The sequence below is a fragment of the Entelurus aequoreus genome, linkage group LG03 (assembly GCF_033978785.1).
Source record: "Entelurus aequoreus isolate RoL-2023_Sb linkage group LG03, RoL_Eaeq_v1.1, whole genome shotgun sequence".
NCBI lineage: Eukaryota > Metazoa > Chordata > Actinopteri > Syngnathiformes > Syngnathidae > Entelurus > Entelurus aequoreus.
Window position 1 is genome coordinate 14,487,565 of NC_084733.1, and position 19,932 is coordinate 14,507,496.

Below are 19,932 nucleotides of genomic sequence, written 5' to 3' on the forward strand. Positions count from 1 at the left end.
TGAGAAAAGACAAGTCTGTAAGTAAACCTAACTTGTTTGTAAAATCGATTTTTGTGCACTGTTTCAGTGAATGTTTTGAGGACTTAAAATGGCTGCTAAGCATATATTTCCACCATCAAAATACTTTGAACACCCAGAATATTTTATTTGATGCTACTTTTTGCATAATTTGTGTAAATCTAATACATGCATATCAAAGAACTTTATATTAAATTTCAGTATGTTTGTGTGACACAGCTTTTTTATTTGATGTTATTGTGTGCATTTTAGTTTTATGAGTTTCTATAAAGACGAAAATTAAAGCCAGATTGACAACAATAAACAGCCTAAACAGATTACTAAATGGAACGTGTGGAATTGTTGGCTGTCTGCTAAGCCGCATAACCTCAACAGTATCGCTCGCGTTAAAATACATTTCACATGCTGCACAACTTTACAACGCACAAAATATTTTTTTCTGCAGACATATTGGCGACGTGCTGACAAACAAAACAGGCGCATGCCATCCAAACCAGTTCATGAAGGACAGCAAAGCCTGGTCTTTGATTCCTGCCTCGTATTTGATCAGGAAATGTGCAGATTCTGCCATTTTTTACTACAGAAAGCTACTATGTGTAGCGAGTATATGAGTAGTGTTACCGGGTAGTGTTGAGATCGGTGCGGAAGCCCAGAAAGGGCAAGGCAGACTCTGAGGTCCAGGGACAGGCAGGAGGTCAGGGGCTGGAGCGAGGCGTCGTGGTCCAAGGGCAGGTGTGAGGTCGAAATCCGGAAGGCAGCAGAGAGTCCAGAGGGGATCCAGGGAGATGAGACACACTTCTCGAAACCAGGGGATGACGAAGGGTTACTGGATGAGGACACAGGACAAGACACAATGAGCACGACGGAGGAGAAACACAAAGAGCGAAGAAGCACATGAGCAAAGAAGCGAGAGACGTGAGAGGCTTACTGTACAAGTACAAGGATCTACGTTCTGGCACTGGAACGCAAGACTCGCTGGCTTATGAAGGCAGGATTCTCATCAGCGTCAGGGTGGGCTTCGCAGGAGTCCCTTAGAAGAATTCTGATAAGCCGAAGAAGATGGATGGAAAGTTTAAAGTGCCAAGTAACAAATACTATTTTTGCCCCATAGCAGATTCCCTGACTTCGCAAACTTTAAAACAAAGTGTACTAAACATACGTTTATCGAAATAAACTTTGACAAAAATATTGACATATTGGAATGTGAGAATCCGATGCCACAAGCTTGGCACACCTATCTGCGGGCAGTTTCACCCGTTCATATTCGCAGCACCTCTCAAGCTCCATCGGACTGGATGGGAAGTGTTGGTTTTCATCCAGGATGTCTTGTAGCATCGTATTCACAAAGACGTAAACGCTGCCAAAGGTGCATCAACAAAGTATTGAGCAAAGGCTGTGAATACTTATGTACATTTTTATTTTTAATACATTTGTTAAAAATAAATAATAAAAAAATTAACAGTGCCATTATAGGGTATTGTGTGTAGAATTTTGAGGACAAACATTTAAATTTATTCCATTTTAGCTGTAACATAACAAAATGTGTACAAAGTGAAGTGCTGCTAGTACTTTGCAAATGCACTGTATATTATTTGGGAATAAATCCAAAAAAGGTTGGTAGATGAGAATAAATGTAAAATATCAATGCACCCGATTGCAGGAAATGTAGTCTTGATTTTCAAATAGTTTTCCTGTGGTTTGCTGATTAAAAAAAATGCTCCTCTTCTTTTCTCAAATGGGGCTCATGTTGATACTACCCTTGGTATTAATAGAACTGATATTTGGAATCGACTTTTGGTATGATCCGATGCCAACCAACACAGAAGCGGCAATGCTGATATTTCTCCCAGTAGACGTTTTTCAAGACGATTTTGTCTCTTTTTGCCCCCAAACATTTACCAATTAGACAACAATTTTACTCTTGTCAAAATAAACATCGACTAGAATCGAAAAATATCACACTAGTATCATCCGATAACTAATACAAGCCACTAGGTTCATCGTTGCTATCACGCTGTCGATACAATAACCGCTACGGCCGTTGATGTCGACATTTGTGTTGTCGTTGCCTTCACAAAGTATTGAGCAAAGGCTGTGAATACTTATGTACATGTTTTTTTGTTTTGTTTTTTAATACATTTGTTAAAAAAAAAAATAAAAATAACAGTGCTATTATAGGGTATTGTGTGTAGAATTTTGAGGACAAACATTTAATTTATTCCATTTTGTAATAAAGCTGTAACATAACAAAATGTGTACAAAGTGAAGTGCTGCTAATACTTTGCAAATGCACTGTATATTATTTGGGAATAAATCCAAAAAAGGTTGGTAGATGAGAATAAATGTAAAATATCAATGCACCCGATTGCAGGAAATGTAGTCTTGATTTTCAAATAGTTTTCCAGTGGTTTGCTGATTAAAAAAAATGCTCCTCTTCTTTTCTCAAATGGGGCTCATGTTGATACTACCCTTGGTATTAATAGAACTGATATTTGGAATCGACTTTTGGTATGATCCGATGCCAAACAACACAGAAGCAGCAATGCTGATATTTCTCCTAATAGACGTTTTTCAAGACGATTTTGTCTCTTTTTGCCCCCAAACATTTACCAATTAGACAACAATTTTACTCTTGTCAAAATAAACATCGACTAGAATCGAAAAATATCACACTAGTATCATCCGATAACTAATACATGCCACTAGGTTCGTCGTTGCTATCACGCTGTCGATACAATAACGTGTTGTCGTTGCCTTACATTAGTATCGACCCGATCAGTGATGCTACCGTCGGTATCGACATTCGGCTCGTCGTTGTCAAGAAGACGTCTCTGCGCACCGCTGCCACGCAGCCCGGCTCCGTCAGACATGCGCGCGCACACACACGCAGACTGCGCAGGAATCTGATTGGCTGCCAGACGAGGAAGTCAGCTGACGGTCCTAGAAGGTCCCATACATACTAGGACACGCCCACAGCCGTTGCGACAACGGAAGTGAAGTATAGAACGCGTATAGATAAATATATATTTTTGATATTTATCAGCGGTTTGGATGAACTAAGAATTTAAAAAAAAACAATTTTGTAGAGATTTGTATAAACTTGATTTTTTTTCAACTATTTGGTCGAGGTTTGGATTAAGGACATTTATACGTCGTCTGTACGTCGCATCAACCATCTTGGGTGACGTTGAAACTGGACACTAAGCCGAGTTTTCATGTCTGCGTTGTAGGGGGCGTGTCTTGAAGCGGAGGAGGGTCCTCGAAAGCCGTGGAACTTTTCCACTACTTTAAATGCCAGCAGCAGCAGCGGGGATACGCAGCATCTAACCGGCACAGGTGAGGAATGCCTAAAGGCCATCTATCTATCCATCTATCTTTTTCTTTTTTAAATCATCTTTATTCATGGCGAGACGAGACGTTTGTACATGCATTCCGTTTTTCTGGTGAAATCCAAATGACTAATAGAACGTTTTAGTGCGTGTTTGCAGCCATTTGCAAAATTAACATATTCCTGTTAAAAGTCATTTTGTGCGTGCCATCAGTAAAATTCCACTTGAGGAGGTGCGATGAGTGGGCAAGACTTGATCAAATTGCGCAATAATGTCAACTAATAATCATTGAGACGGCATGACAGTTTTGATGGTATTGCGCAACTTCTTTCAATTGTATGGCAGCGGAATGCGCACGTTGTCTTCACAATGGCGCCCATTGAGTGGACTGGACGTTGTCCAACCCACAGTGGCTTGGACCCAGAAGAACGTGTTTGAGTCAAAGAAATGACGTGACGTGCATCCCTATTGTGTTGGCACGGACCGCTCTCTGGTTGGTGGACAGGAATCGAGCAGACTTCATTCAAACAAAGTGGCTCCAACTGCTGAGTCTGCAGTTTTAGCATCTTATTAAAACTTGACATTAGCCTTTTCCAACTTGGCCCCACTCACCGTTTTACGCGTTTCCACTGGCGAAAACAGGTAGGACCAGTTACTATTTCTGGTACCTGTTGGTAGAGTTGCCAAAGCTGATATCAAATGGATCACTCACTATTATGACCAAACTAGCCAAATAAAAAAAAATCCTAATATTTCAACTTAATTCTGGAAACTATGACTTAATTCTCGTAAAAAATAAATTTTTCCTAACATTTCCACTTAATTCTCACAAAATCAAAAAGTCTATATTTTGACAGATTTCTACGGAGCCCCTAAAGGGACATGGGGGAAATGTATTTTTTTATAAAAAAAATTTTTTTAAGACATGTATCCCGTGCGCACGAGAAACTTTTTATAAAGTTATAAAAAAAAAATTAAAAAATGAATAATTTTTATTTTTTTATTTTGTTTTTTAGACATGTATCTCGTGCGCACGAGGTAGTTTCTCGATATTATCCTTAATACTACAACTTATTGTTGAAAAAAAAAAAAAAAAAATCCTAATATTTTAACTTATTTCTTGAAACTACGACTTAATTCTCGTAAAATTATATGTTTCCTATTATTTCCGTTTAATTCTCACAAAATTAAAAAGTCTATATTTTGACAGATTGCACAACTTACTTCTCGTAAAAAAAAATTGAAAAAAATCTTAACATGTCAGTTTTTCCCTTGATACTACAGCTGAAGTCACATAAAAATAAAAAATATAAATATTTTAACGTTATTCTTGATTTTACAACTTATTCCTCGTAAAAAAATGTAAAAATGTCTTCCAATACTTCAACCTTAGTTTTGATAAGATGTATTTCAAGGGAAAAAATATCCTAATATTTAGATATTATCATTAATACTACAACTTATTCTTGTAAAAAAAAAAAAGCTAATATTTTTACTTATTTTTTGAAACTACGACTTAATTCTCGTAAAAATTATATTTTTCCTATTTTTCCACTTAATTCTCATAAAATTGAAAAAGTCTATATTTTGACAGATTTCACAACATACTTCTCGTAAAAAAAAAATTTTTTAAATCCTAACATTTCAGTTTGTTCCTTGTTACTACGACTGAAGTCAGATAAAAAATGTTTTTAACGTTATTCTTGATTTGACAACTTATTCCTTGTAAAAAATGTTTAAACATTTCTTCCAATACTTTAACCTTAGTTTTGATAAGATGTATTTCAAGGGAAAAATTATCCTAATATTTTGATATTATCCTTAATACTACAACTTATTCTTATAAAAAAAAAAAAAAATCCTAATATTTTAACTTATTTTTCGAAACTACGACTTAATTCTCGTAAAAATTATGTTTTTCCTATTATTTCCACTTAATTCTCATAAAATGTAGAAAGTCTATATTTTGACAGATTACACAACTTCTCGTCAAAAAAAATCTTAACATATCAGTATTTCCCTTGATACAACGGCTGAAGTCACATAAAAATATAAATATTTTAATGTTATTCTTGATTTTACAACTTAATCCTCGTAAAAAAATGTTTACATTTCTTCCAACACTGTAACCTTAATTTTTTTATAAGATGTATTTCAAGGGAAACATTATCCCAATATTTCGATATTATCCTTAATACTACAACTTATTCTTGTAAAAAAAAAATCCTAATATTTTAACTTATTTTTTGAAACTACGACTTAATTCTTGTAAAAAATTTATTTTCCCTATTATTTCCACTTAATTCTCATAAAATTAAAAAGTCTATATTTTGACAGATTACACAACTTCTCGTCAAAAAAAATCTTAACATATCAGTATTTCCCTTGATACAACGGCTGAAGTCACATAAAAATAAAAAATATAAATATTTTAATGTTATTCTTGATTTTACAACTTAATCCTCGTTAAAAAAATGTTTACATTTCTTCCAACACTGTAACCTTAATTTTTTTATAAGATGTATTTCAAGGGAAAAATTATCCTAATATTTCGATATTATCCTTAATACTACAACTTATTCTTGTAAAAAAAAATATCCTAATATTTTAACTTATTTTTTGAAACTACGACTTAATTTTTGTAAAAATTTAATTTTTCCTATTATTTCCACTTAATTCTCATAAAATTAAAAAGTCTATATTTTGACAGATTACACAACTTCTCGTCAAAAAAATCTTAACATATCAGTTTTTCCCTTGATACAACGGCTGAAGTCACATAAAAATAAAAAATATAAATATTTTAATGTTATTCTTCATTGTACAACTTAATCCTCGTAAAAAATGTTTTACATTTCTTCCAACACTGTAACCTTAATTTTTTTATAAGATGTATTTCAAGGGAAAAATTATCCTAATATTTCGATATTATCCTTAATACTACAACTTATTCTTGTAAAAAAAAAAAAAATCTTAATATTTTAACTTATTTTTTGAAACTACGACTTAATTCTTGTAAAAATTGTATTTTTCCTATTATTTCCACTTAATTCTCATAAAATTAAAAAGTCTATATTTTGACAGATTACACAACTTCTCGTCAAAAAAATCTTAACATATCAGTATTTCCCTTGATACAATGGCTGAAGTCACATAAAAATAAAAAATATAAATATTTTAATGTTATTCTTGATTTTACAACTTAATCCTCGTAAAAAAATGTTTACATTTCTTCCAACACTGTAACCTTATTTTTTTTATAAGATGTATTTCAAGGGGAAAATTATCCTAATATTTCGATATTATCCTTAATACTACAACTTATTCTTGTAAAAAAAAAAATCCTAATATTTTAACTTGTTTTTTGAAACTACGACTTAATTCCTGTAAAAAATTTATTTTTCCTATTATTTCCACTTAATCCTCATAAAATTAAAAAGTCTATATTTTGACAGATTACACAACTTCTCGTCAAAAAAAATCTTAACATATCAGTTTTTCCCTTGATACAGCGGCTGAAGTCACAAAAAAAAAATATATATATTTTAATGTTATTCTTGATTTTACAACTTAATCCTCGTAAAAAAAATTTTACATTTCTTCCAACACTGTAACCTTAATTTAACCTTAGTTTTGATAAGATGTATTTCAAGGGAAAAAATATCCTAATATTTAGATATTATCATTAATACTACAACTTATTCTTGTAAAAAAAATATTTTTTGAAACTACGACTTAATTCTCGTAAAATTATATTTTTCCTATTATTTGCATTTAATTCTCATAAAATTAAAAAGTCTATATTTAGACAGATTTCACAACTTACTTCACGTAAAAAAAAAAAAAATCCTAACATTTCAGTTTGTTCCTTGATACTACGACTGAAGTCAGATAAAAACATTTTTTAACGTTATTCTTGATTTTACAACTTATTCCTCGTAAAAAAAAAATGTAAACATTTCTTCCAATACTTGAACCTTATTTTTGATAAGATGTATTTCAAGGGAAAAATTATCCTAATATTTCGATATTATCCTTAATACTTCAACTTATTCTTGTAAAAAAACAACAACCTAATATTTTAACTTATTTCTTGAAACTACGACTAAATTCTTGTAAAAAAATATATTTTTCCTATTATTTCCTATTTATTCTCATAAAATTAAAAAGTCTATATTTTGACAGATTTCACAACTTATTTCTTGTAATAAAAAAAATATAAAAACATCTTAACATATCAGTTTGTCCCTTAATACTTTGGCTGGAGTCACATACAAATATAAATATGTTAACGTTATTCTTGATTTTACAACTTATTCCTCGTAAAAATATTTTTTACATTTCTTCCAAGTCGTAAAATCTCGTAAAAAAAATAAAATAAAAATCCTAACATTTGAGTTTGTTCCTTGATACTACGACTAAAGTCAGATAGAAAATGTTTTTAACGTTATTCTTGATTTTACAACTTATTCCTCAAACATTTTTTTACCATTTCTTTCAATACTTTAAACCTTATTTTTGATAAGATGTATTTCAAGGGAAAAATTATCGTAATATTTCGATATTATCCTTAATACTACAACTTATTCTTGTAAAAAAAAAAAAAAACTAATATTTTAACTTATTTCTTGAAACTGCAACTTAATTCTCGTAAAATTATATTTTTCCTTTTATTTCCATTTAATTCTCATAAAATTCAAAAGTCTATATTTTGACAGATTTCACAACTTACTTCTCGTTAAAAAAAAAAAAATCTTAACATATCAGTTTTTCCCTTGATACTACGGCTGAAGTCACATAAAAATAAAAAAGAAATATTTTAACGTTATTCTGGATTTTACAACTTAATCCTCGTAAAAACATTTAAACATTTCTTCCAATACTTTAACCTTATTTTGATAAGATGTATTTCAAGGGAAAAATTATCCTAATATTTCAATATTATCCTGAATACTACAACTTATTCTTGTAAAAAAAAAATCCTTAATATTTTAACATTTCTTGAAACTACGACTTAATTCTCGTAAAAAATAGATTTTTACTATTATTTCCACTTAATTCTCAAAAAAAAAATTTTTTTAAATCTTAACATTTCAGTTTTTCCCTTGCTTCTACAACTGAAGTCAGATAAAAATAAAATAAAAACATATTTTAACATTATTGTTGATTTTACAACTAAATCCTCGTAAAAAAAAAAATCTAAAAATGTATTTCAAGGGAAAAATGATCCTAATATTTAGATATTATCCTTAATACTACAACTTGATTCTCGTTTAAAAATGTTTTCCCTAATATTTCAACTTTATTCTTACTTTACAAAAATAAAATGTAAAAAAGTCTCCGAATATTTTAACTTTATTCTTAATTTTCCAACTTGATGTAAAAAAAACCCATAATATTTCAATTTTATTCTTGATACTACGGCTTAAGTCTCACACAAATAAAATAAAACAATTGATGGTGATGATTTTACAACTTAATTTTTAGTAAAAAAAACAATGTTTTTCTCTGATAATTCATATATCAACTTCATTCTTGTAAATGTCTTCCTTCAAATATATCAATTAATTCAATTTAAACAGTATTCGTACTTTAGCGTTGTTAAATTACATTTTCTTTTTTAATATTTTAACTTTATTCTTCTGATTAAGTCCTGTGAAGGTTTTTCTCACAATATTCTGACAGTACTAAGACTTTATTTCTATCAAATATTTTTTTCCTTGTAACATTTTTTCTTAATTGTAAGAAAAACAATTTTGTTTTATATGACCTTATTCTTGTGATATGAAGACTTTTGTTTGGAAAATTACATTTTTTTTTTTTGGTTAAAATATTTCAGCTTTATTCTGGTAATACAACTTAATTCTTAGATTTTAAAAAATAAATGAAATAATAATAATAATAATTATATATGCAGTACCATGGCTTTATTCTTGTATATGGCTGTTTTTGGTAATATTTCAACTTTATACTTGTGATATTGTGACTTTATTCCAGAAAATGTAATGTTTTTTCTTGTAACATTTTTACACCTTTTTTCGTAGTATTCCAACCTTATAAGTTTGTTTAGAAAATGGCCTTTAAAAAAAAAAAATATTTCAGCTTGATTCTATACTTTATTTTAGAATTAAAAAAAAATATTTAAACAATTTTTTTTTACCTTATCAGAAATTACTAATTTTTTCTCGTAATATTTCGACCTCTTTTGATATTAAGACATTTTTACGTAAATTTGTAAGGGGTTTTTTGTTGAAATATTCCAGCTTTACTCTTACAATGCTATGAATTATGTTTGTTTTTTAAACATTTTTTTCTCCTAAAATTTAGACTTCAACACATGCAGTACCAAGACTTCATACTGGTGATAATTATTTTCTTTGACTTCATTCTTGTAAAAATGACTTATCTTTTTTCCGAATATTTATGTGTGATACTACAATATTTTTGTCTTATAAAATGTAAACACAAGTGTACTTTTATAAAACTGTGACTCATGTTTGTGAAATGTCAAAGTGATTTTTGCAATACGACAACTTTATTTTGACTTTTTTTTTCTCCTAATCTTTCATCTTATGGAAATGATGGATGTGTTCTGACAGAATCAGCAAACATGTCCGTCAACATGCACATCAACAGTCCTAATGTGAAGTACACAGAAACACACATAGAGGCGCAGTATTCCTACCAGACCACAGGTGTGCATAAAGACGGGAACACGATCACGGTAAGTCTTACACTCCTACCTTTTCCTCATATTCCTGTACTTACTTCACACATGACGGTGCGATACAGGTGACCCCTCGCACCACTGAGATGACCCTGCGCACGGACACACGCGTGCCCAGGCTGGGGGTGATGCTGGTGGGCTGGGGAGGCAACAACGGCACCACGGTCACAGCAGCCGTACTTGCCAACAAGATGAACCTCACCTGGAACACCAAGTCTGGAGTGAAGGTGAAAACAAAATTAGAATTGAGATATTAAAGAATATAAACTACATTGTTTCTGTTTATGGGCCACTGTCTTTTACACAATCTTTCTTAAAAACCAGCCAATGACTGTACAGTTAGGAAGCGGGGCTTAAAGCAGTCCCAAGTCAGAACCAAACTGAGGAAATGAAAAATGACTGAGATTATAAAAAAGTGTCATGATGTCATCGCCATTCTATTAACTGTTTTTACTTTACTGTGCAAAAAGTGAGCATTGTCGTGTTAGACAAAAAAAACAATATGAAACATAGACAAAAAAACAATATGAAACATTAAAAAAAATGAAGTTAGGACTTTTGTATATTTTTTCTCATAATATTTTTACATTATTCTTGTGATAATACAATTTCTTTGTGTTTTCTTGCACTATTACGATAGTATTATTTTCCTGCGATACTTTAAATATTGTTACTTAAATTTTGTGATAAAATTTTTTTTTTCAAATTATGTCAAATTAAGTTTTTGTTCCCCCTGAAATGGTCCGCCTTAGTTTAGTTTTTTCATTACAACTTTATTTTTGTAAAATGTCTATTTTAGTCTCGTAAAGTTTTTTTATTGGAGTATTTTAATGTTATTCCTGTGATACTACGAATTTATCATAGTCAAATTGTGCATCTTATTTTCTTAGGTTTTTCATTTATTTAATTTTGATAATGAATTTATTCTCGTATTATTTTGACCGTTTTAAAAAAAAAATAAAATACAGTTTTTTTGGGGGGTTTTTCAATTCTCACGCTAGTACAATTTTATTTTTGTTAAACTGAATTTTTCTCGACATTATCAAAATTACGCCTTACAAAATATCACAAGAGCAAAAATAATTTTTTCTTGTAAAATTGAAGTTGGCATTTTCCAACAAAAAATGTCAGTTTACTATTGTAAATTTTTTGAGGCATGATTCTGAAAATTACAAGAAAATATTTCAATTCTACTGAAGTAAAATTGTAGCAGCACAAAATTATTTTTTCTCATTCAAATTGTATTTGTATTTTTTACTCTCCTAGTTTTTAGAATCACACCTCATAAAATATCACAATCATAAATATATATATATATTTTTTTGTAAAATTACAACTAATTTTATGAGAAAAAATTTAAATTCACCATTGTAAATGTTTTGAGAAATGATGCTGAAAATTAAGAGAGAAAATTAGGTTCTAACAAAATAAAATTTAAATTGTGCAATTTAAAAAAAAAAAAAAAATTTAAACTCAACATTTTATTGAAAAAAAAGTCAAAATAATACGAAAATAAAGTCATTATTTTCAGATAAAAATATGACGTATTTAAAGAAATTACGGCGCACAATTTGACTATGGTAAAGTTGCAGTATCACAGGAACAAAGTCAAAATACCCCAAGAAAAAACTGGCAAATTTACGAGAAAAAGGTGAAATATTGCAAAAATAAAATTGTTTTAGAATTAAAAAAAATAATGAATTTTTATTTTGTAACATAAAAAAAATATCCTAGTCAAATTAAATTTGGGTGATATTACATTTCTTTCCAGTTTTACTGGTTAAATTTCGTCTCTATTCTTGTACCAGGTGTATCGTTTGAATAGAACATCAATGTCTTTAAAGAGGTCTATTTGTAGTGTCCCTAATGACGTGTCCCGTGGCGTACTGGAGTGGGCGTGACCGCAGGTGTCCAATCACAAACTTGATCACCCTCGCCTCTTATTGCAAGTCGCATCATGCCGTAGAGTATTGGGAAAGAAGACGCATTGACGTTCTTGTTGTGACAAAGTGCATTCTCGCCTTAGGGGACGAAATGTCATTCATGGAAAATCCTTCTAGAAACTTCATCCCATCATGTTCATCAGACTGTCACCAGCTTCTACGCTCTTTGCCTTAAAAGGCCAACTTCCTCAGGGGCTAAAAAAGTCATGACGTAATGGTAAAAAAGTCTTTTTTTTTTGTCTTTTCTTTCAGAGAGCAAACTACTATGGATCCTTCCTGCAGGCGTCGACCGTGTGTGTTGGTTCGGGGCCCGAGGGCGAGGTCAGCGTACCTTTCTGTCACCTTCTACCCATGGTGCACCCCAATGACATCGTCTTTGATGGTACAATACTTGTACGACCCATGTCTACTGAATTCATCTGTTCCAGTGTCAAGCTGTGGCCATCCTGTAACCGTTAGGAACGCCACAAGCAGGTTAAAGTGATCGGACTACCGTATTTTCCGGACCATAGGGCGCACCGGATTATAAGGCGCACTGCCGATGAATGGTCTATTTTTGATCTTTTTTCATATATAAGGCACACCGGATTATAGGACGCATTAAAGGAGTCATATTATTTTTTTCTAAATGTAAAAGACTTCCTCGTGGTCTACATAACATGTAATGGTGGTTCTTTGGTCAAAATGTTGCATAGATTATGTTTTACGGATCATCTTCAAGCCGTTTTGTGGGCGGTCTTATTTACGTGGCTCACCTTCCCTGTCATCTTTGTTGTAGCGGTGTAGCGTGCAAAGACGGGAGTGGAGGAAGTGTCAAAAGATGGAGCTAACTGTTTTAATGACATTCAGACGGGAAATGTGTCCCGTGAAAAACCGTCCCAAGTTCCTTGGGTGAATAATGTAAACTCATTACACCGGTATGTTTTAGAGCTTTCATGGCGAGTTTACTGACAGATATAAGTACGAACTTTACATTACTTTATATTAGAAATGGCAACAGCGAAGGATGAATGTCACATAAGAAGATAGAGAAAAGGAAGAAGCTTATCGATTACGTCGTCGGCACGGACTACAAAGGCGGATCGACACAATTTTTCAGGATTTATGCAGATCCCAAATACAGATCAGCAGGTATCAGAATAATATAATAACATAATATCGTGAAACAAAACGCCAGATAATGTCTTACCTTATACCATACTTGCCAACCTTGAGAACTCCGAATTAGGAAGATGGGGGGCGGCGGGGTTGAGGTGGTAGCGGGGGTGTATATTGTACCGTCCCGAAAGAGTTAGTGCTGCAAGGGGTTCTGGGTATTTGTTCTGTTGTGTTTATGTTGTGTTACGGCGCGGATGTTCTCCCGAAATGTGTTTGTCATTCTTGTTTGGCGTGGGTTCACAGTGTGGCGCATATTTGTAACAGTGTTAAAGTTGTTTATACGGCCACCCTCAGTGTGACCTGTATGGCTGTTGACCAAGTATGCCTTGCATTCACATGTGTGTGTGTAAAAGCCGCATATAGTATGTGACTGGGCCGGCACGCTGTTTGTATGGAGGAAAAGCGGACGTGATGACAGGTTGTAGAGGACTCTAAAGGCAGTGCCTTTAAGGCACGCCCCCAATATTGTTGTCCGGGTTGAATTCGGGAGAATGGTTGCCCCGGGAGATTTTCGGGAGGGGCACTGAAATCCGGGAGTCTCCCGGGAAAATCGGGAGGGTTGGCAAGTATGCCTTATACACACACCATAATAATACTCCTATATTGAAGCACATCAAACGGTGCAGTCTATATGTATCTCTTATGTGTGACTGCCATCTACTGGTCACACTTATCATTACACCATGTACCAAATAAAATTGCGTCGAGGTGGGTAAGCTCAACCAAACTTATTCCTTACATTAGGCTCACCGAGTTATGAGGGTGCACTGTAGAGTTTGGAGGGGGAAAAAAAGGATTTTAAGTGCGCCTTATAGTCCGGAAAATACGGTAAATAACACCTGATGACGCATGAGGCGTTTATTGCTGACTTGGCCATATTGCACTGAGCAGCCTGGGCAGACGTGTCTGCCGAGCCGACTTGGCACCAAAGAAAATGTCCAGTTACAGTATGCCAAAAAATGACATTTGTCCTCTTATTAATCGTAATAACCCACTGTTGACTTAGCCGTGTTGTACTGAGCAGCCAGGACAGAGGTATTTAGGAGGCTTGGGGTTGTTTGTGTTCAAAGTCATACGTTTCAAATCAAATCTGTTGGCGAGTCGTTTTGTACTGAGCAGCCTCGACGGGATTAGACGCTAATGAAAGAGTCGGGTAAGAAATCGCCATGTTGTACTGAGCAGCCTGGACAAGACACCTGTGAGAGATTAGACACTAAAGAAAGAGTCTGGTTATGTAAACAAACGGAGGATTGTCTTATTGTTCATTGTAATAACCCATTGCTCACTAGGCCATGTTGTACTAAGCAGCCTGGACAGGACAAATATAAGAAGTTACAGATTGGACACTGAAGAAAGAGTCAGGTGATGTTAAAAATGAACAATTGCTTTATGATTCCTTGTAATAAGTCATGTTGTACTGAGCAGCCACGACAGACCCATATAATAGGCAAAGCACCAAGAAATGGGTTCGGTTTTGTGCAAAAAGGCACATTTACCTTTGTATTATTATTACTATAATCATTATCCCTTTGAGACACTTGTGATTTAGGGCTATATAAATAAACATTGATTGATTGATTGATTATTCCAAATAACGGTTTGTAGCCATGTTGTACTGAGCAGCCTGGACAGAGAGATTATAGGCTGAAGAAAGATCTGGTTATGTCAAAAATGGAGGATTACTTTATTAGTTGTTGTAATAACTAGAGATGTCCGATAATGGCCTTTTTGCCGATATTCCGATATTGTCCAACTCTTAATTACCGATTCCGATATCAACCGATACCGATATTTACAGTCGTGGAATTAACACATTATTATGCCTAATTTTGTTGTGACGCCCCGCTGGATGCATTAAACAATGTAACAAGGTTTTCCAAAATAAATCAACTCAATTTATGGAAAAAAAATGCCAACATGGCACTGCCATATTTATTATTGAAGTCACAAAGTGCATTATTTTTTTTAACATGCCTCAAAACAGCAGTTGGTGATTTGGGACATGAGGAGGTTGAGGTGGGCGGGGGGGCTGGGGTAGTGGGGGGTGTATATTGTAGCGTCCCGGAAGAGGTAGTGCTGCAAGGGGTTCTGGGTATTTGTTATGTTGTGTTACGGTGCGGATGTTCTCCCGAAATGCGTTTGTCATTCTTGTTTGGTGTGGGTTCACAGTGTGGCGCATATTTGTAACAGTGTTAAAGTTGTTTATACGGTCACCCTCAGTGTGACCTGTATGGCTGTTGACCAAGTATGCCTTGCATTCACTTGTGTGTGTGAAACACCGTAGATATCATGTGACTGGGCAGGCACGCAAAGGCAGTGCCTTTAAGGTTTATTGGCGCTCTGCACTTCTCCCTACGTCCGTGTACCACTCCGTACAGCAGCGTTTTAAAAAGTCATACATTTTACTTTTTGAAACCGATACCGATAATTTCCGATATTACATTTTAAAGCATTTGTTGGCCGATAATATCGGCAGTCCGATATTATCGGACATCTCTAGTAATAACTCATTGTTGACTTAGCCATATTGTACTGAGCAGCCAGGACACACACACACTTCTTTGCCATCACTGGTACGGCTCTGTCTTATATTTGACCGCCAAATAATGTTGACGGTCTAAAAGAAGATTTATTTTTTACTTATTTTTTTTCTAAAAATCATGTCTAAGAAATGTGCCGCTTGCGCTTTTAGGCTGGGATATTTCCTCGCTGGATCTCGGACAGGCTATGGAGCGAGCTCAAGTCCTGGACTGGCCTCTACAAGAGCAGCTGCGACCATATATGGACAACATGAAGCCCAGGCCGTCCATCTATATCCCAGAATTCATCGCCGCCAACCAAGAGAGCCGAGCTGACAACGTGCTGACAGGGACCATAGCGGAGCAGGTAACACTGATCATTTGCTGTAGCCTCGTTTGACCACTAGAGGGAACGTGTGTGGGTTTGGATTCTGACCTGAGTCGTGGGTTCCTTGCAGATGGAGCGGATCAGAGAGGACATCCGGGACTTCCATCAGTCCAGCGGCGTGGACAAAGTCATCGTCGTGTGGACCGCCACCACCGAGCGCTTCTGTGACATCGTGCCCGGAGTCAACGACACGGCCAAAAACCTTCTGGCCGCCATCCAGGTGAGACAACGAGACCACAAGTTAGACCACGAGATGCAGTGAACTCATCACATTTATGATGACTACCATTTGATTTGGAAAACTAACAAATGTTTGGACAAATAAATAAAATAACGTTTTAAAAAATGGTAAGTGGGTTATACTTGTATAGTGCTTTTCTACCTTCAAGGTACTCAAAGCGCTTTGACACTATTTCCACATTCACCCATTCACACACTGATGGCGGGAGCTGCCATGCAAGGCCCTAACCACCACCCATCAGGAGCAAGGGTGAAGTGTCTTGCTCAAGGACACAACGGATGTGAGAGGTTGGTAGAAGGTGGGGATTGAACCAGGAACCCTCAGGTTGCTGGCACGGTCACTCTCCCAACTTCGCCACGCCGTCCCCTGCAAAAAAGCCAAATAACCAGCAGATTTTCGCTGGGTTTTAGGTCTGGGCGCTGACTGGCTGTCCCCAAAAAAATTAATTTTCTCCACCAGTTTTGACTCCAAAAGCTTCAGATATGTGCTAAATTCTTAATGGCCTCGCCAGAGCCCAGACCTAAGTGACCTGAAGGTGGGCTTTGCACAAGCCATGTCCATGCACAAAAGTATTAGAAGCACTTCTGTAAGGTAAGGGTGCGTTTCTGATTACTGTTTTGCACACTCTTGGCATTCTCTCCATGAGCTTCAAGAGGTAGTCACCTGAAAGTAGAGATGTCCAATAATATCGGACTGCCGATATTATCGGCCGATAAATGCTTTAAAATGTAATATCGGAAATGATCTGTATTGGTTTAAAAAAATTAAATTTATGACTTTTTCAAACGCCGCTATACGGAGTGGTACACGGACGTAGGGAGAAGTACAGAGCAGTTGCGTCTCCCAGTCATACTTGCCAACCCTCCCCATTTTCCCGGGAGACTCACGAATTTCAGTGCCCCTCCCGAAAATCTCCCGGGGCAACCATTCTCCCGATTTCCACCCAGACAACAATATTGGGGGCGTGCCTCAAAGGCACTGCCTTTGCGTGCCGGCCCAATCAAATAATATCTACGGCTCTTCACACACACACACAAGTGAATGCAAGGCATACTTGGTCAACAGCCATACAGGTCACACTGAGGGTGAACGTATAAACAACTTTAACACTGTTACAAATATGCGCCACACTGTGAACCCACACCAAACAAGAATGACAAACACATTTCGGGAAAACATCCGCACCGTAACACAACACAACAAATACCCAGAACCCCTTGCAGCACTACCTCTTCCGGGACGCTACAATATACACCCCCCGCTATCCCAGCCCCCCACGAACCCCGCCCACCTCAACCTCCTCATGCTCTCTCAGGGAGAGCATGTCCCAAATCCCCAACTGCTGTTTTGAGGCATGTTAAAAAAAATAATGCACTTTGTGACTTCAATAATAAATATGGCAGTGCCATGTTGGCATTTTTTCCCATAACTTGAGTTGATTTATTTTGGAAAACCTTGTTGCATTGTTTAATGCATCCAGCGGGGCATCACAACAAAATTAGGCATAATAATGTGTTAATTCCGCGACTGTATATATCGGTGTGTGATATCGGAATCGGTAATTAAGAGTTGGACAATATCAGAATATCAGATATCGGCAAAAAAGCCATTATCGGACATCTCTGAAAGGGTTTTTACTTCACAGGTGTCATAGTTTTGATGCCTTCAGTGACAATCTACAATGTAAATAGTCATGAAAATAAAGAAGACGCATTGAAATGAGAAGGTGTGTCCAAACTTTTGGCCTGTACTGTATATGTACTAATGTTGTGGTTAGAAAATAATTGTATCAAAGTAAAAAATAACATTAAATGTTGTAATATTTTATTATCCTTAGCATAAGAAGAATCCGTCATTGGATTCCTAAAACACATTCAATTTGTGACAATACCGTTTGTTGTGGTCCATCAGGCCGGCTCAGAGGTGTCTCCCTCCACTCTTTTTGCGGTGGCCAGCGTACTGGAAGGATGCGCCTTCATCAACGGCTCCCCCCAGAACACCTTTGTGCCGGGGGCCGTAGACCTGGCCGTGCAGAGGGGCGTCTTCATCGGAGGGGACGACTTCAAGTCCGGCCAGACGAAGATCAAGTCGGCGTTGGTGGACTTCCTGGTCAGCTCGGGCATCAAGGTGAGGAGGCGGGGCCTAACATGTGAAGCAGTAAGAAGACAGAAGACGCGAAAGGAGTGAATTTATTCATCAGACACAACATCCCTTTTCAATTTTTATGGATGTTGTGGGAGACAAGAACAAAACTTATTTTTGAGGTTGGTGTCCCACAGCCAGAGACTCCGATACGACCAGAAAAAGTCACTCGATTTTTTGGGGGGGACTAGTCCCTTTTTGCAAAAAGAGGTCAGAATGCTCGCTAAATATAGCGACAAAGCTGCTAAGTTGGCAACACTGATCCATCCTGTGACGTCTTCCCATTCTCTGGCAGACCAGGTGCTGTGTTACGAAGCAGAGTCACGATGCCATCTGCACTATGGAGTTGGAACAACAAGCTGCCTTCACAAATAGTCCCGTTATAATGTGTTTATGACATGTGAGGCGGTCCCAATTCATGTATTTTGACTTGATTTTCAATTTATTTGACTTAAACTTAAAGTACCACTGAAATTACCCTCTGTATTTGACCCATCCCCATGTTCACCCACTGGGAGGTGAGGGGAGCAGTGAGCAGCAGCGGTGGCCGCCATTGGGAATCAACCCCTAATTTCAACCCTTGATGCTGAGTGCCAAGCAGGGAGGTAATGGGTCCCGTTTTTTTTGGTATGATTCGGCCGGGGTTTGAACTCACGACCATACCGATCTCAGGGCGGTTAATAATAAATAGGTTAGTGTTTTTCTTACCTATAACTGGCCTCTGTTTGACTCATTTCACTTGATCAAACCTTTAATAACATTGCACACAACAAAATAATACAATTATGTACAAACCACAAAACCAGTGAAGTTGGCACGTTGTGTAAATGGTAAATAAAAACAGAATACAATGATTTGCAAATGCTTTTCAACCTATATTACATTGAATAGACTGCAAAGACAAGATACTTAACGTTCGAACTGGAAAACGTTATATTTTGCAAATATTAGCTCATTTGGAATTTGATGCCTGCAACATGTTTCAAAAAAGCTGGCACAAGTGGCAAAAAAGACTGAGAAAGTTGAGGAATGCTAATCATACACTTATTTGGAACATCCCACAGGTGAACAGGCTAATAGGGAACAGGTGGGTGCCATGATTGGGTATAAAAGCAGCTTCCGTGAAAAGCTCAGTCATTCACAAACAAGGATGGGGCGAGGGTCACCACTTTGTGACTAAATGCGTGAGCAAATTGTTTAAGAACAACATTTCTCAACCAGCTATTGCAAGGAATTTAGGGATTTCACCATCTACTGTCTGTAATATCATCAAAAGGTTCAGAGAATCTGGAGAAATCACTGCACGTAACATTGAATGCCTGTGACCTTCGATCCCTCAGGTTACTGCATCAACAAGCGACATCAGTGTGTAAAGAATATCACCACATGGGCTCAGGAACACTTCAGAAAACCACTGTTAGTAACTACAGTTCGTCGCTACATCTGTAAGTGCAAGTTAAAACTCTA

At 35.7% G+C, this 19,932-nt stretch overlaps 1 protein-coding gene and 1 long non-coding RNA gene across 7 annotated transcripts in view; one reads left to right on the forward strand and one right to left on the reverse strand.

Annotated features, from left to right (window-relative positions):
* Positions 1 to 19,932, reverse strand: part of LOC133646199 (uncharacterized) — a 28,541-nt gene that overhangs the window by 7,367 nt on the left and 1,242 nt on the right. The window contains exons 2-6 of one of the 2 annotated variants that reach the window (XR_009825239.1): positions 18,215 to 18,465; positions 16,131 to 16,287; positions 10,116 to 10,290; positions 947 to 1,060; positions 640 to 844 (exon numbers count right to left, since the gene is read on the reverse strand). This is a non-coding gene — a long non-coding RNA (uncharacterized LOC133646199). The remainder of the gene's footprint in view (positions 1 to 639; positions 845 to 946; positions 1,061 to 10,115; positions 10,291 to 16,130; positions 16,288 to 18,214; positions 18,466 to 19,932) is intronic. The other variant, XR_009825240.1, reaches the window with a different exon arrangement.
* The window catches only part of LOC133646191 (inositol-3-phosphate synthase 1-A-like), a 24,731-nt gene continuing 4,799 nt past the window's right edge, over positions 1 to 19,932 (forward strand). Inside the window, exons 1-9 of one of the 5 annotated variants that reach the window (XM_062041315.1) lie at positions 1 to 17; positions 3,249 to 3,354; positions 9,675 to 9,708; positions 9,947 to 10,071; positions 10,140 to 10,301; positions 12,270 to 12,399; positions 15,868 to 16,061; positions 16,153 to 16,302; positions 18,235 to 18,450. In XM_062041315.1, the coding sequence (XP_061897299.1) occupies positions 9,958 to 10,071; positions 10,140 to 10,301; positions 12,270 to 12,399; positions 15,868 to 16,061; positions 16,153 to 16,302; positions 18,235 to 18,450 (966 nt within the window). In that variant the 5' untranslated portion in view covers positions 1 to 17; positions 3,249 to 3,354; positions 9,675 to 9,708; positions 9,947 to 9,957. Of the gene's footprint in view, positions 18 to 2,980; positions 3,177 to 3,241; positions 3,355 to 9,674; positions 9,709 to 9,946; positions 10,072 to 10,139; positions 10,302 to 12,269; positions 12,400 to 15,867; positions 16,062 to 16,152; positions 16,303 to 18,234; positions 18,451 to 19,932 lie in introns of those variants that run through there. The other 4 variants (XM_062041318.1, XM_062041314.1, XM_062041317.1 and 1 more) reach the window with 4 other exon arrangements.